General features: G+C 47.5%; 3 protein-coding genes across 3 annotated transcripts; 2 read left to right on the top strand and 1 right to left on the bottom strand.

The window, feature by feature from the left end:
• Positions 1-265: 265 nt before the first annotated feature.
• Positions 266-3,829, top strand: pex10 (peroxisomal biogenesis factor 10). The gene is made up of 6 exons (XM_024140161.2): positions 266-610; positions 1,157-1,237; positions 1,377-1,789; positions 2,029-2,201; positions 2,745-2,883; positions 3,343-3,829. Exons 1-6 carry the CDS (start codon positions 499-501, stop codon positions 3,406-3,408), a joined length of 984 nt encoding a protein of 327 aa, XP_023995929.1. The 5' UTR covers positions 266-498; the 3' UTR covers positions 3,409-3,829.
• Positions 3,830-4,744: 915 nt separating this feature from the next.
• On the bottom strand, positions 4,745-14,089 carry LOC112072774 (zinc finger protein 345-like). Its single transcript, XM_024140160.2, has 5 exons — positions 13,564-14,089; positions 9,190-9,353; positions 8,995-9,076; positions 6,866-7,214; positions 4,745-6,611 (listed from the first exon to the last, which is right to left on the bottom strand). The coding sequence occupies exons 2-5, from the start codon at positions 9,317-9,319 to the stop codon at positions 5,331-5,333; spliced, it is 1,842 nt and encodes a 613-aa protein (XP_023995928.2). The 5' UTR covers positions 9,320-9,353; positions 13,564-14,089; the 3' UTR covers positions 4,745-5,330.
• An 8,359-nt stretch (positions 14,090-22,448) lies between these two features.
• On the top strand, positions 22,449-24,464 carry LOC112072776 (basic proline-rich protein-like). Its single transcript, XM_070439925.1, is given in 6 exon segments — positions 22,449-22,454; positions 22,698-22,875; positions 22,952-22,971; positions 22,973-23,221; positions 23,224-23,791; positions 23,830-24,464. Coding segments are annotated over 6 exon segments (1,656 nt in total).
• Positions 24,465-26,064: the final 1,600 nt, after the last annotated feature.

Below are 26,064 nucleotides of genomic sequence, written 5' to 3'. Positions count from 1 at the left end.
TAGTGACCCACACACCATACCAATATTGTTCTAAAAGATATGATTACATTTCACAAGTTCACCTGCAGTATGAAAGTCCAGGAAGACTGGTAACTGTTACACCAGTGCAGAAACTAMCAWATATTAATGGTTACAACAATGTTTTGTGCAGTGCGCAAGGCTACGCTAATGATGCAAWACACAGGAAAGTAGAGGCGAACTCCTACCACCGCACGGCGCTGTGGCCGCAGAAGTTTATTTTGCTGTCATTGTTTCGTTCAAGTCAACTGTGTTTCCGTGTACTTAGCTAGTAGCTAACAGAGCTGTCAAGGCAGGCAATATGAACGTTACGTTCATATAACTAATAACTATGCCAAACTGTGACAAGTTCGGAAAAGTGTCTTAGCCAGACAGTTTGTGTAGAAATGGACTGACGAGTTATTTTTCAACGAACTGTCGTGCATTCAAATTCAAGCAACTTCCCGTGCCCTTGCTACGCTAGTTAGCTAGCATCCAGCAATGCCTCTCGTCGGTGCAAACCAACCACAATTGATTCGTTCAAGTCAGAAGGACGAATATTATCAACACTGTCTCAGGAACAACGCGAATGAAGCTTTCCAGACTCTTGCAGGCAAGTAGCCTASATKACAATTTAGAGCATAGCTTTGAATGCATTACCACATTTCATAGAATGTTAACATTACTATCGTCAATAGGCGCTAAGGGTAGTTATMTTCTTTACCGGGGACGTTTGTTAAAGAGCCCAGACGCTCGGTCTGGAAGTTGCGAAAGTTTGCAGTACTGTTTTGGAAACCATAAGGAACGTGTCTKTTCATATCAGCGAGAAAAATACAAAGTATACACCTTTTATAGAGGTAGGGTTAGTGCAGCCACACACCTTCTATGGAACTTTAAAAATAAGTTTATTTCTTGCAGACATGAAAGATATGTTTAGAAACAGTTTCACAAACGATGGATATTGAAGTTTCTAAACATTAAAACACAGCGTCGGGAATTGTAGTTAACACGGAGCCAAACGTGGGCGAATGTAACTGCTTAAAACCCTACATACMGAGAAGGGTTTTCAAGAGCCATGAATGCATAAGCTATATCCTGCTTTATAATAGCTATTATTCTTAGAGTAGCTAGCTAGCTGCTTTGTTCTTTATRCCTACAGGGTCCAAGCGATGGCTGCACTGGAGAAAAGAGATCCAACTCCTGTCAGACCTTGCATACTATGGTTTAACCACGTTCTCAGGTAGGTAAACAAACCGCTGGAGCTCCATACTGTGTCTCAAAACTGACAGGCAGGCTTTGCCATCAAATACAGACCAGGGGCATCCATTGTTAATGCCACCTAACCACACATCCTTGCTGTCCCTCCCTGTGTCATCCAGGGTACCAGACATTGGGCGAGGAGTATGTCAGTATCATCCAGGTGGACCCCACCCTGCGCAGGGTACCGTCACGCGTCAGACGAGGAGCCCTGGTGCTCCTCCACAGYCTGTTTCCTTACCTGCTGGACAAGCTGCTGGTGTGCCTGGAGAATGAGCTGGAGGCGGGGGAGGACAGCCAGGGAGGGGGAATCCAGAGAGCAACAGTGGCCRGTCCTTGGAGCCCCGGAGCCTGGATGAGAGGCTGGGTYCGGAGGGCGTTGGGGCTGCTGACGGAACCCCAGAGGAGGGCGTGTGTGCCGGCCGTGTTGGCCCTCCAGCAGGGACTCTCCATTCTCCACCGGGTGCATGTGGCCCTGTTTTACATCAGTGGGGCCTTCTACCACCTGGGGAAGAGGACGGCCGGAGTAAGCTATGTGAGTATTTGTGTGAGAACCTATTCAGTAGTGTACCGTAGCAAAACTTTTTGCAATGGAAAACAATAAACAAACCATGTCTTTTTGGACAGGTTCAGGTTATCCCTCCCTGTTTCAGTCCATTTTCTTACTAGCTGAACCTTGTTTTCCGTTGCAAAACATTTTGTTACGGTGGGCCCATGTCTCAGTGTTTTATGAGTGTATGCTTCTCACCATTCTTTATTTCCCTGGGTGGTTAGCTACAGGTACGTGGTGTGACGGGGGACGACGGGGACATCCGGAGCAGCTACAGGCTCCTGGGCATGATCTCCCTGATGCAGCTGGCCCTCACGCTAGCCTTGCAACTCAACAACCTCCGTCAGAGACAGAGAGCCCGGCAGGAGTGGAGACAACACAGGAACCTGCCCTCCAGGTACAATGCAGTAGGACACTGTTTTAATAATATAATTAACACTGACTGCTTTGGTCACACTGAGAATCTGCTACCATATCTATCCATATACCTTTCCTGGTCCTGGGGTTCMATCAAGCCTCGCATTGGGGTTGGGTTGGGTGGGTGTGTTGATGGGTGGGCCCCCCGGGAAGCACTGCCTTTGAACAATATAAAAATGCTCATGAATTTRAATGTACCTGATCCTCTGACCTATCTAAATGTATGAAGTAATCTGAAATTGTAAATCTATGAAATATGTAATAACTTGAAATATGAAAACTGTGGAAAAACCTGTCAACAACAAAAAAAACACTATCGCGACAGGAAGTGTTTGAGGACATTCAGATTACATCAGATGGATACAATTTGATTGCGAAGCTACAGTTCAAAATCTTCACCTSAAGTTGGACATTTCCTTGAGACGCACACGTGCCCCCATGCATTCTTCTCAATGTGAATATTGAGGTAAGCATATGAATTTCACATGTATGTATACGTTTTAAAATGTACCCGTGTGTCTAGGTCCCAATCTGTAGACGAGACTGACTGTCCCCGTGCCTCTCGCTGTATCCTGTGTCTAGAGGAGAGGAGACACTCGACCTCCACCCCGTGTGGTCATCTGTTCTGCTGGGARTGCATCACAGAGTGGTGCAACACCAAGGTGAGAGGGGGAACTACTGTTCTATGTCCTATTTAATTATGTGAGTGAAACGCTACGCTCTTTATTAAGGGTACTATAACGTGGCACAGTCCGAAAAGCCTCTAACCTGTAGGTCGGACAGGCTGGAGAGGTATAATGTTCCGCCTGGCCGGCCTAGCGGGGGTCAGTGTTCCGCCTGGCCGGCCTAGCGGAGGGTCAGTGTCCGCCTGGCCGGCCTACGGAGGGTCAGTGTTCCGCCTAGCGGAGGGTCAGTGTTCCGCCTGGCCCGGCCTATCGGAAGGTCAGTGTTTCCGCCTAGCGGAGGGTCAGTGTTTCCGCCTAGCGGAGGGTCAGTGTTCCGCTCTAGCGGAGGGTCAGTATGTTCCGCCTAGCGGAGGGTTCAGTGTTCCGCCTGGCCGCCTAGCGGTGGAATAAGAAGCTAGATGCAGTGCATTACTATTTGTTCCTTCCTCTCCACAGACGGAGTGCCCTTTGTGTCGTGAGAAGTTCCAGCCTCCTCGACTAGTCTACCTGAGGAACTACTAGCCGAAGAGCCAGAACCTCTGACGTGTCTGTTTTTATTATATGGCTCACTTCCTAAATGACTGGATCGCCACATTGGACTGTTGAATCGTTAAACACAACTGTTTCTCTTTATCMGAGTTTACCTATCCCTTGTTGAGGTCCTATCTGAATAGCATCTCACTTAGAGAATGGCTCGAGATCTTATTTTGGGGCGTTTATTCAGATATGGCCGTGTCCAGTATGAAAGAAAATGTGTGCATTTTTTTTGTAGAGAAAAAAAACTAACTTTCAGAATACAGAATATTATTGTAAAGATCTRTACAACACTGTCCTCAGCCCTTTCATTCTGTGTCAGGGCTACACACTGGGATAATTTGTAGATAATGGGTATATTTTTTTTAATTTCTTTTGATAATGTACTGTTTCTATATTTTATGAGAATACATAATACAGTGCACTATATTGAGCAATCATACATGTTCAAWGGTWTGCATATGAATCATGTTGGATTCTATCAGTCTGTAACTGATCTAAATGTGTAAATTTAAAACAATGATTCATCAACTATGCTAACAGTGGAATTATTCTCTTGTCTCTTGTGTTTTATTGATAAGGTGACTAGTATATTGTTTACATTAAATGCCATTAAAGTACATTATGGCTGTTGTCATGGATCAGTAATGTACATTAACAGGCACCGCATCGATTATATGCAAAGCAGGATAAACTAGTAATATCATCAACCAGGTGTAGTTAACTAGTGATTGTTTTTTAAGATAAGTTYAATGCTAGCTAGCACCTTACCTTGGCTCCTTGCTGCACTCGCATAACAGGTAGTCAGCTTGCCACGCAGTCTCCTCGTGGAATGCAATGTAATCGGCCATGATCGGTGTCCAAAAATGCCGATTACCAGTTGTTATGAAAACTTGAAATCGGCCATTCCGATTAAATCGGTCGCCCTCTAGACTGTTGACCTCACCCCAGGGCCAATCTACTTTTAACTGTTTAAGGTTTATGAAAGTCTAGATTTTGGAGGTGGGTTGGAAAAAATGTAGCAGTAATACTATTCAATTCAATAATAAAAGTAAAATAAACATGCTTTAAGCAAGGGGGTGTGGTATTGGCCAATATACCACGGGCTAAGGTGTGTTCTTATGCGCAACGCGGAGTGCCTGGATACAGCCCTTAGCCGTGGTATATCAGCCATATAACACAAACCCCAGAGGTGCCGTATTGCTGTTATAAACTGGTTACCAACGGAATTAGAACAGTAAAGTCATTTTTGGTCATACCCGTGGTATACGGTCTGATATACCACGGCTTTCAGCCAGCCAATCAGCATTCAGGGCTCGAATCACCCGGTTTATAATGACGTTTATTACAATCTTGTCTGCAAAAGATAGGAATTACAATCCAAGATAACCGCTTATCAACGACAAGTATAGGAGGCACTTCGCATTGTCTGTCACTTTTCTTCTTAACTGATCATAATGTAGACAGCAACTCATCAGGTTYGCTAAAACACAAAATGTTGAACATMAGGAATCAGGTGGTAGGCTTATGGCCATGGCTCAACGCAACGGTGTCTGAAATCAATGCAATGTAGGCCGTTCAAAAGTAGTGTGCTGTATAGGGAATGGGGTACAACTTGGGACGTGTTGACAGTTTCCTTGTTGACCCTGCTTTAGAGTAGAATCTTGAACCTTATGGACATTTCTGTCAAATCATCAGTATTTTTCTTCAACGTGTAAAAAAATATAGGGGGGGGGAACAGACAAATCCTCAATAACTAACAGTTAATTTAGCATCGGGTCAAGCCTCATCTACATTTTGAATTGGCCAACAACTCTCTAAAAGTTCAGAAAGAGCCGTCTATTGATGGCACTTGTTCATTCAGGTTTGATTCATCAAGCTCTTTGCWAGCAGTTCCCTCATGCATCTCTTCAATGGTTCTTGGTCTCCCTCTCCCCCTTCCTTTTGGTCCCCCTGTCCTCCTCCCACTGTTCATTCAGGTTGGATCCATCATGCTCTTTAGTCACACTTCCCGTATACATCTCTCTGGTGGTCCCTGGTCTCATTCTCGGCCTGCCTATTGGTCTGCCTGTAGTCTTCTTGTTGCTACCGCCCTCTTCTGCCCCTGGGTTGAAGTCTGAGTCACTGTTGCGCTCACTCTCCCCCAACTCCTCAGGGTCAAAGGTCAGGCGTTTCCTCTTCCTCCCTACCCTCTTCACTCTTTCCTGCCCAGACCCTGCATTTGTCTTTCGACTCTCCTCGGTCACTAGCTGTTGTTCAGTCAGAGTGTCTGAGTTTGAGACTGGCTCCCGTTTCTTCTCCTTGGTCCCAGGGGCAGGGTCCGGATGGTAGCGCTGGACGTGGCTTTTCAGACTCACGTTGTGGTTGAAGTACCTGTCACAATGCTGGCACTTGTACGGCCTCTCGCCCGTRTGAAGGCGCATGTGAGACTTGAGGTGGCTCGCCTGGTTGAAGGAGTGCTGGCACTCTGGGCATGTGTAGGGCTTCTCCCCGCTGTGGACTAGCATGTGTCTTTCCAGGTAGCTACTCCTTGTAAACTCCATTTTGCAGATGTCGCAAATGTACCATGTGGGCCCTCTGTGGCTTTGAAGGTGGCCGTCCCGGGCTTTAATGTCGCTGAATCGTATGGGGCAGTCGGGGCATTCGTAGGGCTTTTCTACACTCGGGTGACACTCCTCGTGCCTCAGCTTCTCYGGCCTGCTCTGGAATGGCTTGAGGCAGTACTTGCACCCGTGCACGTAGCCTGGCTTGTGGATTCTTCGGTGAATGTTGAGAGAGGTCTCGTTAACAAACCGCTTGCCACAGTCCTGGCAGACAAACGGCTTGGCATGCTCGCAGACGTGAGCCTTGGAGCCTTTGATAAACGTGCCACAATCCGGGCAGAGCGCTCGGGAATCCCATTCGGAATCTGAGGCTAGAAGAGCACTTAACTCAACCTCAGGTTGCCACTCCACATCGGAGCCCTCCTCCTCAGTCTCCTCCTCCTCCTCAGTCTCCTCCTCCTCCTCAGTCTCCTCCTCCTCCTCAGTCTCCTCCTCCAAGGACTGACGTTGACATATCTTCTTCGTGGCTTTGACGTCGTCATGCATACAGAAGGTTGTCTCAAACACCAGGGTCTGAACGTCCTCCAGACCCTTGTTGCAAATATCGCCATCGTAATTCTCCAACAGAAGATCACCGTCCTCCGCTGTCTACAAAGACAATGATGAGCAACTCCTCTACCAATATCTACACTTAACTACTGGCTAGACAGAATCCCAATGCAGAATGGGACATTAACCCAGCCAACCTCCTGATTTCACTTAGTTAAAATGAGGTAGCCATATGGCAGATGACAATTGTAGTTATTGGTTAACTTGACAAACACATTAAAAATAGGCTTGTTTTTAAAGGCTTGTGTGTATTTGTATTCATGCATTGTATAGTGAAAAATTATATAGGCTACCTTCAGGGTCTGAGAATTGAAGGTGCAAGTTGAGGAGTCAGTCAGAGCGTCAGTGGATGTGCCAGTAGTGGTGCCAGTTGTTATGCCAATCGAAGCATCCGTTGTGCCAGTCGATGTTGSAGCTGCTGAAGAGGACAGGTATCTAGCTGGGAGGTTAAAGGGCTGGCTCTTCCATTGGCTCCGGTGGTCACAGTGGTTGCAGAACTGGTTGACGGTGAGCAGGGTRTCTTGGATGAACTTGTCGATGCTGCAGGAGCCTCGACAGACYGGACAAGTCTTGAACAATGGAAGGAGGCAGTCTTCATAGACCACGTACTTCCTGGCCATGTACACCGCAACAGAGTGTAAACTGGAAGAAAATTATGTATTTATTTACAATCACAAACTTTCACAGATTAGGATTTGCAAGCAGGCCAGACAGTGAGGTCAAAAGTCATTATGCATATTTGTATAACAATTTTCAGCTGAATAGTTGCTCGTATTACTTAGGCTATGGGCCCAACATTCATTAGCCAATTAATTTACAATAATTTCCCACTTTAACAAAAATAAATGTACAGTTGAAGTCGGAAGTTTACATWCACCTTAGTCAAATACATTTAAACTCAGTTTCACATTCCTGACATTTAATCCTGGTAAAAATYCCATGTCTTAGGTCAGTTAGGATCACTACTTTATTTTAAGAATGTGAAATGTCAGAATAATTTATTTATTTCATCACATTCCCAGTGGRTYAGAAGTTTACATACACTCAATTAGTATTTGGTRGCATTGCTTTTAAATTGTTTAACATCRGTCAAACGCTTCAGGTAGCCTTCCACAAGCTTCCCACAATAARTTGGGTGAATTTTGGCCAATTCCTCCTGACAGAGCTGGTGTAACTGAGTCRGGTTTGTAGGCCTCCTTGCTCGCACACGCTTTTTCAGTTCTGCCCACAAATGTTCTATAGGATTGAGGTCAGGGCTTTGTGATGGCCACTCCAATACCTTGACTTTGTTGTCCTTAAGCCATTTTGCCACAACTTTTGGAAGTAATGCTTGGGGTCATTGTCCATTTGGAAGACCCATATGTGACCAAGCCTCAACTTCCTGACTGATGTCTTGAGATGCTGCTTCAATATATCCACATAAATTTCCCTACCTCATGATGCCATCTATTTTGTGAAGTGCATCCAGTCCCCTCATGCAGCAAAGCACCAACAACATGATGCTGCCACCCCCCTGCTTCATGGTTGGGATGTGTTCTCTCAGCTGCAAGCATCCCCTTTTCCTTCCAAACATAACGATGGTCATTATGGCCAAACAGTTCTATTTTTGTTTCATCAGACCAAGGACATTTCAAAAAGTACGATCTTTGTCCCATGTGCAGTTGCAAACCGTAGTCTGGCTTTTTTTGGCGGTTTTGGAGCAGTGGCTTCTTCCTTGCTAAGCGGCCTTTCAGTTATGTCGATATAGGACTCGTTTTACTGTGGATATAGATACTCTTTGTTACCCGTTTCCTCCAGCATCTTTCACAAGTTCCTTTGCTGTTGTTCTGGGATAGATTTGCACTTTTCACACCAAAGAACTCATCTCTAGAGACAGAACGCGTCTCCTTCCTGAGCGGTATTGAGGCTGCGTGGTCCCATGGTGTTTATCATATAACTTGTTACTATGTTTGTACAGATGAATGTGGTACCTTCAGGCATTTGGAAATTGCCCCCAAGGATGAAACAGACTTGTGGAGGTCTACAATCTTTTTTCTGAGGACTTGCCTGATTTCTTTTGATTTCCCATTATGTCAAGCAAAGAGCACTGAGTTTGAAGGTAGGCCTTGAAATACATCCACAGGTACACAGAACTTCTAAAGCCATGACATCATTTTCTGGAATTTCCAAGCTGTTTAAGGCACAGTCAACTTAGTGTATGTAAACCTCTGACACGCTGGAATTGTGAAACAGTGAATTATAAGTGAAATATCTCTGTCTGTTAAAATTGTTGGAAAAATTACTTGTGTCTTGCACAAAGTAGATGTCCTAACCGACTTGCAAAAGTATAGTTTGTTAACAAGAAATTGTGGATGGGTTGAAAACAGAGTTTTAATGACTCCAACCTAAGTGTATGTAAACTTCTGACTTCAACTGTATATACCGGTTCACTTCCTTCCGTGGTATGTCCTCCGTAAAGGAAGTATTGACTCCGACATTCTTCCGGATTGGCCAGACTTGGACGGCTGTAAAATCAGACCCAAAACAATACAGCCAGCATGTAAACACCAATTCATTCCAGCCGTAATTGAAGAGGAGAAGCCGTTCTACAAAAAAAGATACGAGCCATATCACTCACCTTTGTTTTTCTTCTCTTCTCTGTAGTAATAAGCCTGTGTTGACACGTCGTGTTTTAGCGGTACCACGGCACATCTTGGAGGTGATGGTATGTATGTCACATGTTGTTGTGTCATATTGACATCCCTCATATGTTGTCATCACGCCCAACGTCACGTTTTCCACCTAAACAAGACAACATCTTATCAACTATAACAACAGGGGGTTTGCAATATTTGACCAAATATTTTCTTTACCCTTCGCTGGTATGAGAATGGACGCTAGCCCACACAACGCCATACACGTGGTCTGTGCTGTGAGGCAGGTTGGACGTACTGCCAAATTCTCGGAAAAACGACGTTGGAGGCAGCTTATGCCAATTGTACCCCTCCTCAAAACTTGAGACATCTTGTGGCATTGTGTTGTGACACAACTGCACATTTTAGAGTGGCTTTTTATTGTCCCAGCACAAGGTCCACCTGTGTAATGATCTGCATTTAATCAGCTCCTTGATATGCCACACCTGTCAGGTGGATGGATTATCATTGCAAAGGAGATATGCTCCTAACAGGGATGTAAACTAATTTGTGCACACAATTTGAGAGAACATTTTAGGATCTTTTATTTCAACTCATGAAACATGGGACCACGTTGGGTTTTATATTTTTGTTCAGTGTAGATTGTTGAGTTGTGACTCAGTGAAAAGTGAATGGCCCAGCCAGGCATATTGCAATATTTCAAAAAACAATTGCGGAAAATGAAGTTTGAGCGAAATGTATTTTTTGCTGTAAGAGAAGAGGATGAAATGTCTTTTATTGGGCTACTGTTGTTCGCTCAACTATCTTATTGACACCAGCGGAGAGCGTCGGCCATATCCCGGGTACTGCACATATACACTATCACCTTCACTCTATTTCGTGAACTGTATTGTTGGTTAAGGGCTTGTAAGTAAGCATTTCACTGTCTACACTGTTGTATTCGGCGCATGTGACAAATAAAATTGTATTTCTCATTGTTGGGTCAGTGCCACTTAAAGTTGTTTTTGGACATGAACTTCCTCGTCCAGTTGAGACGGACGTCATATTCTATTAGTGTCTCCCCTTCTCGTAGGACCTATTATATGGACAATGTTGTTTTTACTGATCTGTTTGTCAGTATCAGCAGAGTAGGCTACCCTGTCATTTATCGTATTAAAAAAAGATTCTGCTAATGTCTCCAGTCATATAAAGTGTAGTAGGGTTGAATGATAGGAAAAATGTGGCCTGTGCAAAGAAAGAAGACGTCTATCTGATGTAGCCTAGGCCTACTCTATGCTATACGTGCTCAGACATGCATTGAACTGTCTTTTTTTGCCAACAGTGATTGAGTTATATGATTAGCCTAAATTATGACTATCCAATCTACTCATCAGATTACAAATAGGTGGCTCCCTTACATAAGTATGCAAATGTGATGATGCATGGAATGCTTTATTATAAAAAGGTCAATTTTGATGGTGAAAAGTTTGCTTCCCCAAACTTGAAACTCATGCCCTGCCTATGCTGTCAACATTAGACCTGTCTGAGCTCGTATGTCTCACAGCATATGTCATAAGAAGGTATCTGCTGGTGCCAGACCCTATAGGCTCCCGAGTGGCGCAGCCGTCTAAGGCACTGCATCTCAGTGCTAGAGGAGTCACTACAAACCCTGGTTCGATTCCAGGCTGTATCCACAACCGGCCGTGATTGGGAGTCCCATAGGGCGGCGCACAATTGGCCCAGCGTCGTTAGGGTTTAGCCGGGGTAGGCCGTTATTGTAAATAAGAATGTTCTTAATTGACTTGCCGAGTTAAATAAAGGTTAAATAAAAAAATATTTAGAGTGCCAGCAGCATACCACCTTGCTGGCTTGCCTCTGAAGCTAAGCAGGGTTGGTCCCTGGATGGGAGACCAGATGTTGCTGGGAATGGTGTTGGAGGGCCAGTAGGAGGTCATCTTTCCTCTGGTCTGAAAAAATATATATATCCCAATGCCCCAGGGCAATGATTGGGGACATTGCCCTGTGTAGGGTACTGTCTTTTGGACGGGACGTTAAACGGGTGACCTGAGTCTCTGTGGTCACTAAAGATCCCATGGCACTTTTATAAGAGTAGGGGTGTTAACCCCGGTGTCCTGGCTAAATTCCTAATGTGGCCCTCATACCATCATGGCCAACTAATCATCCCCAGTTTACAATTGGCCCATTCATCCCCCCTCTCCCCTATAACTATTCCCCAGGTCATTGCACTAAATGAGTATGTGTAAAACATAAGGGTTAATTATATATATATATATTCTAAAATCGCCAGTAGTCCTAAAAACCAGAGATTAGTTACCTCTGGTTCGTTTGGCCATTCCAATGGGGTTTTGGGATAAACGCTGAAAATAAGGTCTGAGGTTAACACAGATCTTAAAATGTTTTGTTCTATGAGATAATCTGTCACTTAACATTACCATTATGAAGCCTTTGAATTTTAAAGCATTTATGTAATTTTTTAAAAAGCACAAAGTTACATTAGCTGATTAAATCTCTCATAGAACAAAACTTATAAGGTATCCTAAGCCTGTGTTTACCACAGACCTTATTTTGGAGTTTATCAACAACAACAAAAATTCCCCATAGCTTTTTAGCCAACAACCCATTGCCGATTCAGTGCCTACAAAAGGACCCGTCATTGCGATTGCTCTCTATTCTGACGTGGTGGTGGCTACTGTTAACATGATTCTTCAGAATGGACATCTGTAACAGACTGTAGGGGGGGGGTTGTAAAGGTCATTAACTCTACTCTAACTCTATTCAAGACCTTCTGTCTCAATATACAATCTCAAGCCACCCCGTTCATTAAAATGGATCGCACCTACAGACAGTGAGCCAAGTGGCCATAGCTTGTTAAATAAATAACGCAGACAGGCATTGAGGCATTCAGTAACTGTGTGATTGAACGTTAGAATGGGCAAAACGAGTAACCTAAGCAGCTTTGAGCATGGTATGATCGTCGGTGCCAGGCGTGCCAGATCCAGTATCTCAGAAACGTCGGCCCTCCTGGGCTTTTCACGCACGACAGCGTCTAGGGTTTACCAAGAATGGTGCGACAAACAAAAAGCATACAGTCAGCGGCAGTCCTGTTGGCATAAACAGCTCATTGATGCGAGAGGTCGAAGGAGAATGGCAAGAACTGTGCAAGCTAATTGGCGGGACACAAACAGACAAATAACAGCGTAGTACATCAGTGGTGTGCAGAACTGCATCTCGGAACGCACAACTCGTCGATCCTTGTCATGGATGGGCTATTGCAGCAGACAACCACAGGGTTCCACTCCTATCAGCTAAAGGCAAGAAGAAGCGGCTCCACTAGGGAACCGATCACCAACACTGGACAATTGAGGAGTGTAAAAAYATTGCCTGGWTCATGACAGCGAGTTCAGTTTACTTGAGTGGCCTGGTCAGTCCMCAGACCTCAACCCAATAGAGCATCTTTGGGATGAGATGGAACGAGCTGGTCGCAGCATGAGTGTAACACGATTCTATCTGAAGCAACTGCGTRATGCCGTCACTTCAGCATGGACCAACAACCCTGTGGAACGTTTCCTTGTAGAATTCCCAGAATAATTCAGGCTGTTCTGGAGGCAAWGGGCGGTCTGACCTGGTACAGAGGCGTGTACATAATAAACTGGCCGGTGAAGTTATTGTAGCCTTGCACCAACGGTAGATACCTAAGTTAGTTAACATGAACCCCCTGTCAAACATTGTTTTAGGACTATTACACAATTGCTGATAGCAGACTATGATTGATTGTGTCGCTAGACCACCACGTCAAGTGCAGCTAAGCTAACGTTAGCTAGCTAGCAGCTGAATTACAAGCTATAGAATGTCCTTTATTTGTAATGATAGAATAACTATCTAACTAGACATGCAAGATGGATGGGACAGAACCATGACGGAGGATCAAGCTATTGGCAAATCCACTTGTGTAGTCAGATTTACAAAGCAGTCCGAACTGAAGTGTACTGTGCATATGCGCAGGTTCGGACTTAACTTCTCTGGCACTTGATTATTAAAAATATATCGAAGCCAAATCCGACGAAGTGACTGTTCGTTTGGAAGACCGTGCAAAGAAACATTTGCTGCCTTGCAGCCAACTACTGCACAATCTCTCTTGYTTTTGCTCGTCATTGCCTAAAGTTAAAGAACAGTTGAACGCAGTTCTTCTTCGGTGATATTATGCGAACTACACGCAAAATGTATTATCGTCACCAACAGGACGGGCGTGAATAAATTAACAAAATAAAATACTATTTTAAATGGTTGTTGTCATAATACATAGCTAAATTAACCAAGTGTAGCTAGCTATTGTAAAAAGTTTAACACATTGAATTTACCCGGTTTATCTTCATTACTGATGACGTTCTTGACGTAATGTTTGGTTGTTTAGAAACCGAGGTTGCAATGGCAGGCTTCACATGCACGGTCGGCACAGCACATGGTTTCAGTCGCAGTCTCATTCCGAATCCTGCCTTCCACTGGTTATAGCCATCGAAGTCCTCCGGGGTGAAATGAGCACCGCATACAGTAGTGGCAGTGGTTCCCTTAATCCAATCCACTCGCGTCAACCGGACAAACCGATCCCACTTCAATGCGAGCTTGTCGTTTTTGGGCCACAAATGAGTCGTAACCCCGTCCTTATGGGTATTACTGCACCCAGCAACAACACACTTCCTTGGCATATTTAACTTTTTTTTAAGCTGTTGGGTGAGATTTTTAAAACTCTTTTGGGTCTGAAATAAAAACTACTGCTCGCTCGACTACCAAACGCACAGGACAAGAGTAGATGAAGCGTTGCCAGGTCTAGCTCAAAAATCGGGACTAATTTAAATTTCGAACTCATGCCTACTCAAAACACGCCCACAATGCCAGTAGCCAGAGAGGAGGTGACATTCAGCTAATTAACCCTTTTATCATAACGTTATCGAGCAAATTAAGAAGGAATATCGACTCAATTTGTAAGAAGCTAAATTCGGTTTTCCATCCAAATAATAATGATTGCGAGCTAACGTAAGTAATAAAGACATTGTAATATGTTGCAAGAGAAAATATAATTCGCCTTTATTAAACTCGGCAGATAATTTTCATCAATGGATGTCGATTTAACTCGTGTAACTTCTGATTGTAAATAAATCCCTTATGTGCATAGCTATAGATAAATCCGACAGGAGAGTTTGAAGGATGAAAGTTGGACAGAGGATGTCAAAAACGTTGCAAAAAACACTTGTTCGATTTTCTTAAAACTCAGGCTATTTTCTGACAATTGTGCCATAATGTGTCAGATGTTACGACTACAAACCGTGCTAAATGACCTAATTGTGCGTTTGATTGGTCATTTCAATAGGCATAGGCATTCTCACTCAAATCTAGGTTTATGACTGTAATTCAATTGTGCCATTGTTTGGTCAGCTAGATGCAGGTAGCCTATAGCCCCTGGTAGTTTACAGTAGAATTGGCAGGATGTAAAATGAACTATTTAGCAGTTTGTTTTGTTCAAATTGACAGACTCATTTATTCAACATGAATAGTGAGGCCATTTCGAGGTAAGAAGTGCTTCTGTTGTCCAATAGCCTGCTGGAATAAGTTTATATTCAATCACTGAATCATATATTAATAATATGGATATKAACTGAATAGGCCTACAGCTAGTGTTTTTTAAAGGGTTTATTTTTTTTWACCTGTAGCCTAATCTGACTGACTGTTACAGTCAATCTAATGTATTCTAACAGCTGATCGACAATTGTGATAGAAATGTGACCATGATCACAATTGATAACTTCCAATTTCATTAACTAAACATGGCTATTAATAATTGCATAATAACACAAGGCTACAACAATACACTGAAGTTATAGGCTATTTATGACATCTGTTTGCCAGCTGCAGGTAGACTACACAAGTGGCACAAAATGATCAAATCAAATTTTATTTGTCACATACACATGGTTAGCAGATGTTAATGCTTGTGTAGCGAAATGCTTGATTTGCAATGACTCCAGCCTAATCGTCATTCCAACATATTTATTGATTCAAATGGTAGGCTACAGTAGCCTACATAGGTATATTAATTAATAGGCTACTTAATGGTCAACAGATGTATCATTCTCCACATTTTAATGTCAGTTTCATTGTGGACTTTTCCCCCATTTACAGAAGCACGCGTGGGAGTTCCATAACGTCCATTTAAAATTTCCCCTCTTTTAGCGCTCGATACCCAAGAACTGAGCAACCTTGATATGATTTTCCATAAATCGAAATTAAAATGTAGTTTAAACCACCTCCGAGCGAATTTATCTAATGCGCTCTAGAGCTCCTTAGTCGTTTTCCAGTGCTTTGTCGTCATATTTCATGATGCCCATCAGTTCTAGGGCGTTAATATGTTTGATGGGAAAAGATTTTGAAATATTCTACCTTACAACTTGTATTTAAAAAAAGTTGTAGTGACTTGCACGCATGCTGCTGTCTCCTCACCCACGTGACTCGGCTGCCTGCTGCAGCGCTCGGTCTCTACACACACCCCCTCTGGCCTTCTTCACTACTCACGCACTAAATTACATTTAAGGGCTTTATTGGCATGGGAAACATGTGTTTACATTTTTCAAAACAAGTGAAATAGATAATAAAGTGAAAAAAAATTAACAGTAAACATTACACTCACAAAAGTTCCAAAGGAATAGATTAGAACATTTCAAATGTCATTTGAAATACAGTGTTTTAACAATGTGCAAATAGTTAAAGTACAGAAGGGAAAATAAATAAACATAAATATGGGTTGTATTTACAATGGTGTTTATTCTTCACTGGTTGCCCTTTTCTTGTGGCAACAGGTCACATGTCTTGCTGCTGAGATGGCACACTTGTATTTCAACCAATAGATATGAGAGTTAATCAAAATTGGATTTGTTTTCTAATTCTTTGTTGGTCTGTGTAATCTGAGGGAAATGTGTCTCTAATATGGTCATACATTTGGCAGGAGGTTAGGAAGTGCAGCTCAGTTTCCAGCTCATGTTGTGGGCAGTGTGCACATAGCCTGTCTTCTCTTGAGAGCCATGTCTGCCTACGACGGCCTTTCTCAATAGCAAGGCTATGCTCACTGAGTCTGTACATAGTCAAAGCTTTCCTTAATTTTGGGTCAGTCCCAATGCTCGGGTATTCTGCTACTGTGTACGGCCAAATAGCATTCTAGTTTGCTCAGTTTCTTTGTTAATTCTTTCCAATGTGTCAAGTAATTATCTTTTTGTTTTCTCATGATTTGGTTGGGTCTAATTGTGTTGCTGTCCAGGACCAGCTTGCTTAGGGGACTCTTCTCCAAGTGCATCTCTCTGTAGGGGATGGTTTTGTTATGGAAGGTTTGGATGTTGCTTCCTTTTAGGTGGTTGTAGAATTTAACGTCTCTTTTCTGGATTTTGATAATTAGCGGGTATCGGACTAATTCTGCTCTGAATGCATTATTTTGTGTTTTACGTTGTACACAATATTTTTTTATGCAGAATTCCACATGCAGTCTCACTTTGGCATTTGTCCCATTTTGTGAATTCTTGGTTGGTGAGCGGACCCCAGACCCCACAACCATAAAGGGCAATGGGTTTATAACTGATTCAAGTATTTTTAGCCAGATCCTAATTAGTATGTTGAATTTTATGTTCCTTTTGATGGTGTAGAAGGCCCTCACCATTTCTACCATTGGGCACTCCTGCGGGTTGGTCTGCACACGGCCACAGACACCACCATGGGGTCTTCTGTCTATTCTTTTAATTTTTGTATTTTACCGTTATTTTACCAGGTAAGTTGACTGAGAACACATTCTCATTTACAGCAATAACCTGGGGAATAGTTACAGGGGAGAGGAGGGGGAATGAATGAGCCAATTGTAAGCTGGGTATGATTAGGGAACCATGATGGTATGAGGGTCAGATTGGGAATTTAGCCAGGACACCGGGGTTAACACCCTACTCTTACGATAAGTGCCATGGGATCTTTAGTGACCACAGAGAGCCAGGACACCGGGGTTAACACCCTACTCTTACGATAAGTGCCATGGGATCTTTAGTGACCACAGAGAGTCAGGACACCGGGGTTAACACCCTACTCTTACGATAAGTGCCATGGATCTTTAGTGACCACAGAGAGCCAGGACACCGGGGTTAACACCCCTACTCTTACATAATGCCATGGGATCTTTAGTGACCACAGAGAGTCAAGACACCGGGTTAACACCCCTACTCTTACGATAAGTGCCATGGGATCTTTAGTGACCACAGAGAGTCAAGGACACCGGGTTAACACCCCTACTCTTACGATAAGTGCCATGGGATCTTTAGTGACCACAGAGAGTCAAGACACCGGGGTTAACACCCTACTCTTACGATAAGTGCCATGGGATTCTTTAGTGACCACAGAGAGTCAAGACACCGGGGTTAACACCCCTACTCTTACGATAAGTGCCATGGGATCTTTAGTGACCACAGAGAGTCAAGACACCCGTTTAACATCCCATCCGAAAGACGGAAGGTAGAACAGAGTATACCATCAATAGATCATACTGTAACATGTTTTGTGACTTTACATGCATTACAATATGTCATTTACTGTAAATGTAATGGTAAAACATACCCTTTTGGGGGGGGGGGGTGTTCTCATGATCTAATTGACAGTTGATATGTTCAGGGGTGAACTAATCTGGAAGCCTCTGTTTACCACATGGTCAACGGCCCAGACTTCATCAGACACCACAGTTCCCTGCCGTCTCCCTCCCTCCCTCTCTCTGATGTCCACCTCTTTGACGGGGCCCAAGCCCAGCGCTTTCACGGGGCCCATGCCCACCTCTTTCACGGGGCCCATGCCCAGCGCTTTCACGGGGCCCATGCCCACCTCTTTCACGGGGCCCATGCCCACCTCTTTAACGGGGCCCATGCCCAGCGCTTTCACGGGGCCCATGCCCACCTCGTTGACGGGGCCCATGCCCAGAGCTTTTACGGGGCCCATGCCCACCTCGTTGACAGGGCCCATGCCCACCTCTTTCAAGGGGCTCATGCCCACCTCTTTGACAGGGCCCAAGCCCAGCTCTTTCAGGGGGCCCATGCCCACCTCGTTGAAGGGGCCCATGCCCAGCTCTTTCACGGGGCCCATGCCCACCTCGTTGACGGGGCCCATGCCCAGCTCTTTCATGGGGCCCATGCCCACCTCGTTGACGGGGCCCATGCCCAGCTCTTTCACGGGGCCCATGCCCACCTCGTTGACGGGGCCCATGCCCACCTCTTTCACGGGGCCCAAGCCCACCTCTTTCACGGGGCCCATGCCCACCTCGTTGACAGGGCCCATGCCCACCTCGTTGACGGGGCCCATGCCCACCTCGTTGACAGGGCCCAGGAGAGAGATAGCCAACTACTGCACATCTCTCTTGCTTTTTGCTCGTCATTGCCCTAAAGTTAAAGAACAGTTGAACGCAGTTTCTTCTTCGGTGATATTATGCGAACTACACGCAAAATGTATTATCGTCACCAACAGGACGGGCGTGAATAAATTAACAAAATAAACTATTTTTAAAATGGTTGTTGTCATAATACATAGCTAAATTAACCAAGTGTAGCTAGCTATTGTAAAAAGTTTAACACATTGAATTTACCCGGTTTATCTTCATTACTGATGACGTTCTTGACGTAATGTTTGGTTGTTTAGAAACGAGGTTGCAATGGCAGGCTTCACATGCACTGGTCGGCACAGTAGCATGGTTTTAAGTCGCAGTCTCATCTCCGAATCCTGCCTTCCACTGGTTATATGCCATCGAAGTCCTCCGGGGTGAAATAAGACCGCATACAGTAGTGGCAGTGGTTCCCTATAATCCAATCCACCTCGCGTCAACCGGACAAACCCGATCCCACTTCAATGCGAGCTTGTCGTTTTTGGGCCACAAATGAGTCTGTAACCCCGTCCTTATGGTATTACTGCACCAGCAACAACACACTTCCTTGGCATATTTAACTTTTTTTAAGCTGTTGGGTGAGAATTTTTAAAACTCTTTTTGGGTCTGAAATAAAAACTACTGCTCGCTCGATCTCTACACAAACGCACAGGACAAGAGTAGATGAAGCGTTGCCAGGTCTAGCTCAAAAATCGGGACTAATTTAAATTTCGAACTCATGCCTACTCAAAACACGCCCACAATGCCAGTAGCAGAGAGGAGTGACATTCAGCTAATTAACCTTTTATCATAACGTAATCGAGCAAATTAAGAAGGAATATCGACTCAATTTGTAAGAAGCTAAATTCGGTTTTCCATCCAATAATAATGATTGCGAGCTAAGTAAGTAATAAAGACATTGTAATAGTTTGCAAGAGAAAATATAATTTCGCCTTTTATTAAACTCAGGCAGATAATTTTCATCAATGGATGTCGATTTAAACTCGTGTAACTTCTGATTGTAAATAAATCCCTTATGTGCATAGCTATAGATAAATCCGACAGGAGAGTTTGAAGGATGAAAGTTGGAACAGAGGATGTCAAAAACGTGTGCAAAAAACTTGTTCGATTCCTTAAAACTCAGGCTATTTTCTGACAATTGTGCCCATAATGTGTCAAGATGTTACGACTACAACCGTGCTAATGACCTAATTGTGCGTTGATTGGTCATTTCAATAGGCATAGGCATTCTCACTCAAATCTAGGTTTATGACTGTAATCAATTGTGCCATTGTTTGGAGTCAGCTAAATGCAGGTAGCCTATAGCCCCTGGTGTTTTACAGTAGAATTGGCAGGAATGTAAAAAATGAACTATTTAGGCAGTTGTGTTTTGTCAAATTGACAGACTCATTTATTCAACATGAATAGTGAGGCCATTTCGAGGTAAGAAGTGCTCTGTTGTCCAATTAGCACTGCTGGAATAAGTTTATATTCAATCACTGAATCATATATTAATAATATGGATTATATACTGAAAGTGCCTACAGCTAGTGTTTTTTAAAGGGTTTATTTTTTTTTACCCTGTAGCCTAATCTGACTGACTGTTACAGTCAATCTAATTATTTCTAACAGCTGATCGACAATTGTGATAGAAAATGTGACCATGATCACAATTGATAACTTCCAATTTCATTAACTAAACATGGCTATTAATAATTGCATAATAACACAAGGCTACAACAATACACTGAAGTTATAGGCTATTTATGACATCTGTTTGCCAGCTGCAGGTAGACTACACAAGTGGCAACAATAAATTGATCAAATCAAATTTTATTTGTCACATACACATGGTTAGCAGATGTTAATGCTTGTGTAGCGAAATGTTGATATTGCAATGACTCCAGCCTAATCGTCATTCCAACATATTTATTGATTCAAATGGTAGGCTACAGTAGCCTACATAGGTAGTATTAATTAATAGGCTACTTAATGGTCAACAGATGTATCATTCTCCACATTTTAATGTCAGTTTCATTGTGGACTTTTCCCCCCATTTACAGAAGCACGCGTGGGAGTTCCATAACGTCCATTTAAAATTTCCCCCTCTTTTAGGCGCTCGATACCAAGAACTGAGCAACCTTGATATGATTTTCCATAAATCGAAATTAAAATGTAGTTTAAACCACCTCCGAGCGAATTTATCTAATGCGCTCTAGAGCTCCTTAGTCGTTTTCCAGTGCTTTGTCGTCATATTTCATGATGCCCATCAGTTCTAGGGCGTTATAATGTTTGATGGGAAAAGATTTTGAAATATTCTACCTTACAACTTGTATTTAAAAAAAGTTGTAGTGACTTGCACGCATGCTGCTGTCTCCTCACCCACGTGACTCGGCTGCTGCTGCAGCGCTCGGTCTCTACACACACCCCCCTCTGGCCCTCTCCACTACTCACGGCACTAATTACATTTAAGGGCCTTTATTGGCATGGAAAACATGTGTTTACATTTTTCAAAACAAGTGAAATAGATAATAAAGTGAAAAAAATTAACAGTAAACATTACACTCACAAAAGTTCCAAAGGAATAGATTAGAACATTTCAAATGTCATTTGAAATACAGTGTTTTAACATGTGCAAATAGTTAAAGTACAGAAGGGAAAATAAATAAACATAAATATGGTTGTATTTACAATGGTGTTTTATTCTTCACTGGTTGCCCTTTTTGCTGGGCAACAGGTCAACATGTCTTGCTGCTGAAGATGGCACACTGTATTTCACCAATAGATATGAGAGTTAATCCAAAAATTGGATTTGTTTTTCTCAATTTCTTTGTTGGTCTGTGTAAATCTGAGGGAAATGTGTCTCTAATATGGTCATACATTTGGGCAGGAGGTTAGGAAGTGCAGCTCAGTTTCCAGCTCTGTTGTGGGCAGTGTGCACATAGCCTGTCTTCTCTTGAGAGCCATGTCTGCCTACGACGGCCTTTCTCAATAGCAAGGCTATGCTCACTGAGTCTGTACAATGTCAAAGCAGCTTTCCTTTAATTTTGGGTCAGTCCCAATGCTCGGTGTATTCTTGCTACTGTGTACGGCCAAATAGCATTCTCAGTTTGCTCAGTTTCTTTTTAATTCTTTCCAAATGTGTCAAGTAATTATCTTTTTGTTTTCTCCATGATTTGGTTGGGTCTAATGTGTTGCTGTCCAGGACCAGCTTGCTTAGGGACTCTTCTCCAGTGCATCTCTCTGTAGGGGATGGTTTTTGTTTATGGAAGGTTTGGATGTTGCTCTCCTTTTAGGTGGTTGTAGAATTTAACGTCTCTTTTCTGGATTTTGATAATTAGCGGGTATCGGACTAATTCTGCTCTGAATGCATTAATTTTGTGTTTTACGTTGTACACAATATTTTTTTTAATGCAGAATTCCACATGCAGTCTCACTTTGGCATTTGTCCCATTTTGTGAATTCTTGGTTGGTGAGCGGACCCCAGACCCCACACCATAAAGGCAATGGTTAATAACTGATTCAAGTATTTTTAGCCAGATCCTAATTAGTATGGTTTAATTTTATGTCCTTTTGATGGTGTAGAAGGCCCTCACCATTTCTACCATTGGGCACTCCTGCGGGTTGGTCTGCACACGGCCCACAGACACCACCATGGGTCTTCTGTCTATTCTTTTATTTTTGTATTTTACCGTTATTTTACCAAGGTAAGTTGACTGGAGAAACACATTCTCATTTACAGCAATAACCTGGGGAATAGTTACAGGGGAGAGGAGGGGGAATGAATGAGCCAATTGTAAAGCTGGGTATGATTAGGGAACCATGATGGTATGAAGGGTCAGATTGGGAATTTAGCCAGGACACCGGGGTTAACACCCTACTCTACGAATAAAGTGCCAATGGGATCCCCCCCCCCGCGCCACCTCCCCCCCCCCTCCCCCTCCCCCTCCACCCCCGGCCCCCCCCCCTCTCGCAACGCGCGACCCCCCGCCCTCCCAGCAGCCGCGTCTCGACGCGCCGCTCCACGAGCCGTAGCCCGCGCCCTCTACCCCACCTCTCCGCGCCTCGCAGCCCTCAGCCCCGGCGCCCCCACTCGCTCCGCCTGCTCCGCCCACCGCCCTCTCCGCTCGCTCGCCCACCCTCTCCGGCGCGCCCCCGCCCGCCCCACCCCCGCCCCCCCCGCCCCCCCTCCGCCGCCGCGCGCGCTCCCGCCCCGCTCCCCCGCCCTCTCCGCCCCCCCCTCCCCCCCGCGCCCCGTCTACAGCCCATGCCGACTCGCCCCCGCCGCATCGACCGCCGCCGGCGCGCGCCGCACGCCCGGCCAGCGCCGCCGCCCCCCCCACACCCCTCCACCCCCGCCGCCACCCCGCGCTCGCCACGCCCGCCATGCGCGGCGCGCCTCCGCTCGCCCCCCGCTCTCCCCGCCCCCGCCCCGACCACCGCGCCCTCCCCACCCCTCCCCCCCGCTGCTTCACCACCCCCGCGCTCCCCCGCCCCCCGCCCCGACTTCCCGCCCCCCCCCCCCTCCCCCACCACCACACCCCCACACACCCCCGCCCCCCCCCCCCCCCCCCCCTTCGCCCCCCCCCCCGGCGCGCCGCCTCGCCCCCCCGCCCCCCAGCCCCCCCCCCGCCCTGGCTCCCCGCCGCCCTCGCGCCGCCCCCCCCCCCTACCTCCCGCCCTGCGCTCGCGCCTCCCCCCCGCGCGCCCTCGACCCCCGCGCCGCCGCGCCCCCTCGCTCCGCCCGCCCGCACCCCGCCCCCGCCCCCGCCCGCCGCCCCCCCCCCTCCCCCCGCCACCACCCCCCCCCCACCCCGCGCCCACTACCGCCCCCCCCCGCAGCTCCCCCCCCCCCCGCCCCCCGCCCCTCCCCCCTCCGGTCCCCCCCGCCCCCCCGCTGCCCCGCCCCCCTCCCCCCCCTCCCCGCGCGCCGCCCCCTCCCCCCTGCCCCGCCCCCGGCGCCGCGACCCCCCCCCCCCCCTCCCCCCCAGCTCCCCCGCCCCTCGGACCCCCCCCCGAGCCCCCGAGCCCCGGCCCCGCCCCCCCGCCGCCCCTGGCCCCCCCGCCCGCCCGCCGGCCCCCGAGCACACCCCCACCCCCCCCCACCCCGCCGCCCGCACCTCACCCCCCCCTCTCACCCGCCCTTCCCGCTCCCCCCCCACCCCGCGGGCTCCCCCTCCCCTCACTCTCACCGCGCCCCCAGCGCGCCCCCCCCGCTACTCCCCCCGCCCCCCCCCCCCACCTCACCCCCGTTCCCCCCCTCCCCCCCCGCCCCCCCGCCCGACCGCCGTCGCCGCTCCCGCTCCTCCCCCCGCACCCTCCCCCCGCGCCCACCCCCCTCCCCCCCCCGCCGCACTCTCCCCCCCCCCCCACCCCCCGCCCGCCCCCCGCGCCCCTCCCCCCCTCCCGCTCCCCCCGCCCCGCCCCCCTCCCCCCCCCCTCCCCCGCCCCCCCCCCCCCCCCCCGCCCCCCCCCCCCCCCCCCCCCGCCCCCCCCCCGCCCGCGTCCCCCTCCCCGCCCCCCCCCCCCCGCCCTCCACCTGCCCCCCCCCCCCCCGCGCCCCGCCCCCACCCCCCCACCCCCCCCCCCCCTCCCCCCCTCCCACCCCCCCCCCCCCCCCCCCCGCCCCCCCGCCCCCCCCCCCCCCCCCCCTCTTCTCCTCCCCCCCCCCCCCCGCCCCCCCTCCGCCCCCCCACCCCCCCCGCCGCCCCCCCCCCCCCCCCCCCCCCCCCCCGCCCCCCCCGCCACCCCCCGCCCCCCCACGCCCCGCCCCCCCCCGCCGCGCGCCGCCCCCCCCTCCCCCCCCCCCCCGCTCCTCCCGCTTTAGTGACCACATAGAGAGCCACCGGACACCTAGGCGGTTTTAAACACCCTTGTGATCGTCCGGTGTACGTACAGTGCCGATGGGACATTCTTTAGTGACCACCGAGAGTCGAGGACACCGGGGTTAACACCCTACTTCTTAGCGATAAGTGCCATGGGATCTTAGTGACCACAGAGAGCCAGGCACCGGGGTTAACACCCCTACTCTTACGATAAGTGCCATGGGATCTTTAGTGACCACAGAGAGTCAAGACACCGGGGTTAACACCCTACTCTTACGATAAGTGCCATGGGATCTTTGAGTGACGCACAGAGAGCCAGGACACCGGGGTTAACACCCTACTCTTACGATAGTGTGCCATGGGATCTTTAGTGACCACAGAGAGTCAAGACACGGGGTTAACACCCCTACTCTTACGATAAGTGCCATGGGATCTTTTAGTGACCACAGAGAGTCAAGACCCCGGGTTAACACCCCTACTCTTACGATAAGTGCCATGGGATCTTTTAGTGACCACAGAGAGTCAAGACACCGGGGGTTAACACCCTACTCTTACGAGTAAGTGCCATGGGATCTTTAGTGACCACAGAGAGTCAAGACACCGGGGTTACACCCCTACTCTTACGATAAGTGCCATGGGATCTTTAGTGACCACCAGAGAGTCAAGACACCCGTTTAACATCCCATCCGAAAGACGGACAGGGGTAGAACAGAGTATACCATCAATAGATCATACTGTACATGTTTTGTGACTTTACATGCATTACAATATGGTCATTTACTGTAAATGTAATGGTAAAACATACCCTTTTGGGGGGGGGGGTGTTCTCATGATCTAATTGACAGTTGATATGTTCAGGGGTGAACTAATCTGGAAGCCTCTGTTTACACACTGGTCAACGGCCCAGACTTCATCAGACACACTTACAGTTCCCTGCCGTCTCCCTCCCTCCCTCTCTCTGATGTCCCCTCTTTGACGGGGCCAAGCCCAGCGCTTCACGGGGCCCATGCCACCCTCTTTCACGGGGCCCATGCACCAGCCTTTCACGGGGCCCATCGCCACCTCTTTCACGGGGCCCATGCCACCTCTTTAGCGGGGCCATGCCCAGCCGCTTTCACGGGCCATGCCGTGAACCTCGTTGAGCGGGGCCCATGCCCAGAAGCTTTTACGGGGCCCATGCCCACCTCGTTGACAGGGCCCATGCCCACCTCTTTCAAGGGGCTCATGCCCACTCTTTGACAGGGCCCAAGCCCAGCTCTTGTGCGGGGCCCATGCCCACACTCGTTGAAGGGGGCCCATGCCCAGCTCTTTCACGGGGCCACATGCCCACCGTCGTTGACGGGGCCATGCCCAGCTCTTTACATGGGGCCCATGCCCACCTCGTTGACGGGGCCGCATGCCCAGCCTCTTTCACGGGCCCAGTGCACCTCGTTTGGCCACGGGGGCCCATGCCCACCTCTTCACGGGGGCCAGCCCACCTCTTTCACGGGGCCCATACGCCCACCTGTTGACAGGGCCCATGCCCACCTCTGTTGACGGGGGCCCATGCCCCGCACCTCGTTTGACGGGGCCCAAGCTCCACCTCTTCACGGCCCTATGCCCGCGCGTTGACG

Source organism: Salvelinus sp. IW2-2015, unplaced genomic scaffold (assembly GCF_002910315.2).
Source record: "Salvelinus sp. IW2-2015 unplaced genomic scaffold, ASM291031v2 Un_scaffold2035, whole genome shotgun sequence".
Classification (NCBI taxonomy): Eukaryota; Metazoa; Chordata; class Actinopteri; order Salmoniformes; family Salmonidae; genus Salvelinus; species Salvelinus sp. IW2-2015.
The sequence above is the reverse complement of the archived record's forward strand: the minus strand, read 5'-3'. Positions and strand labels throughout refer to the sequence as shown.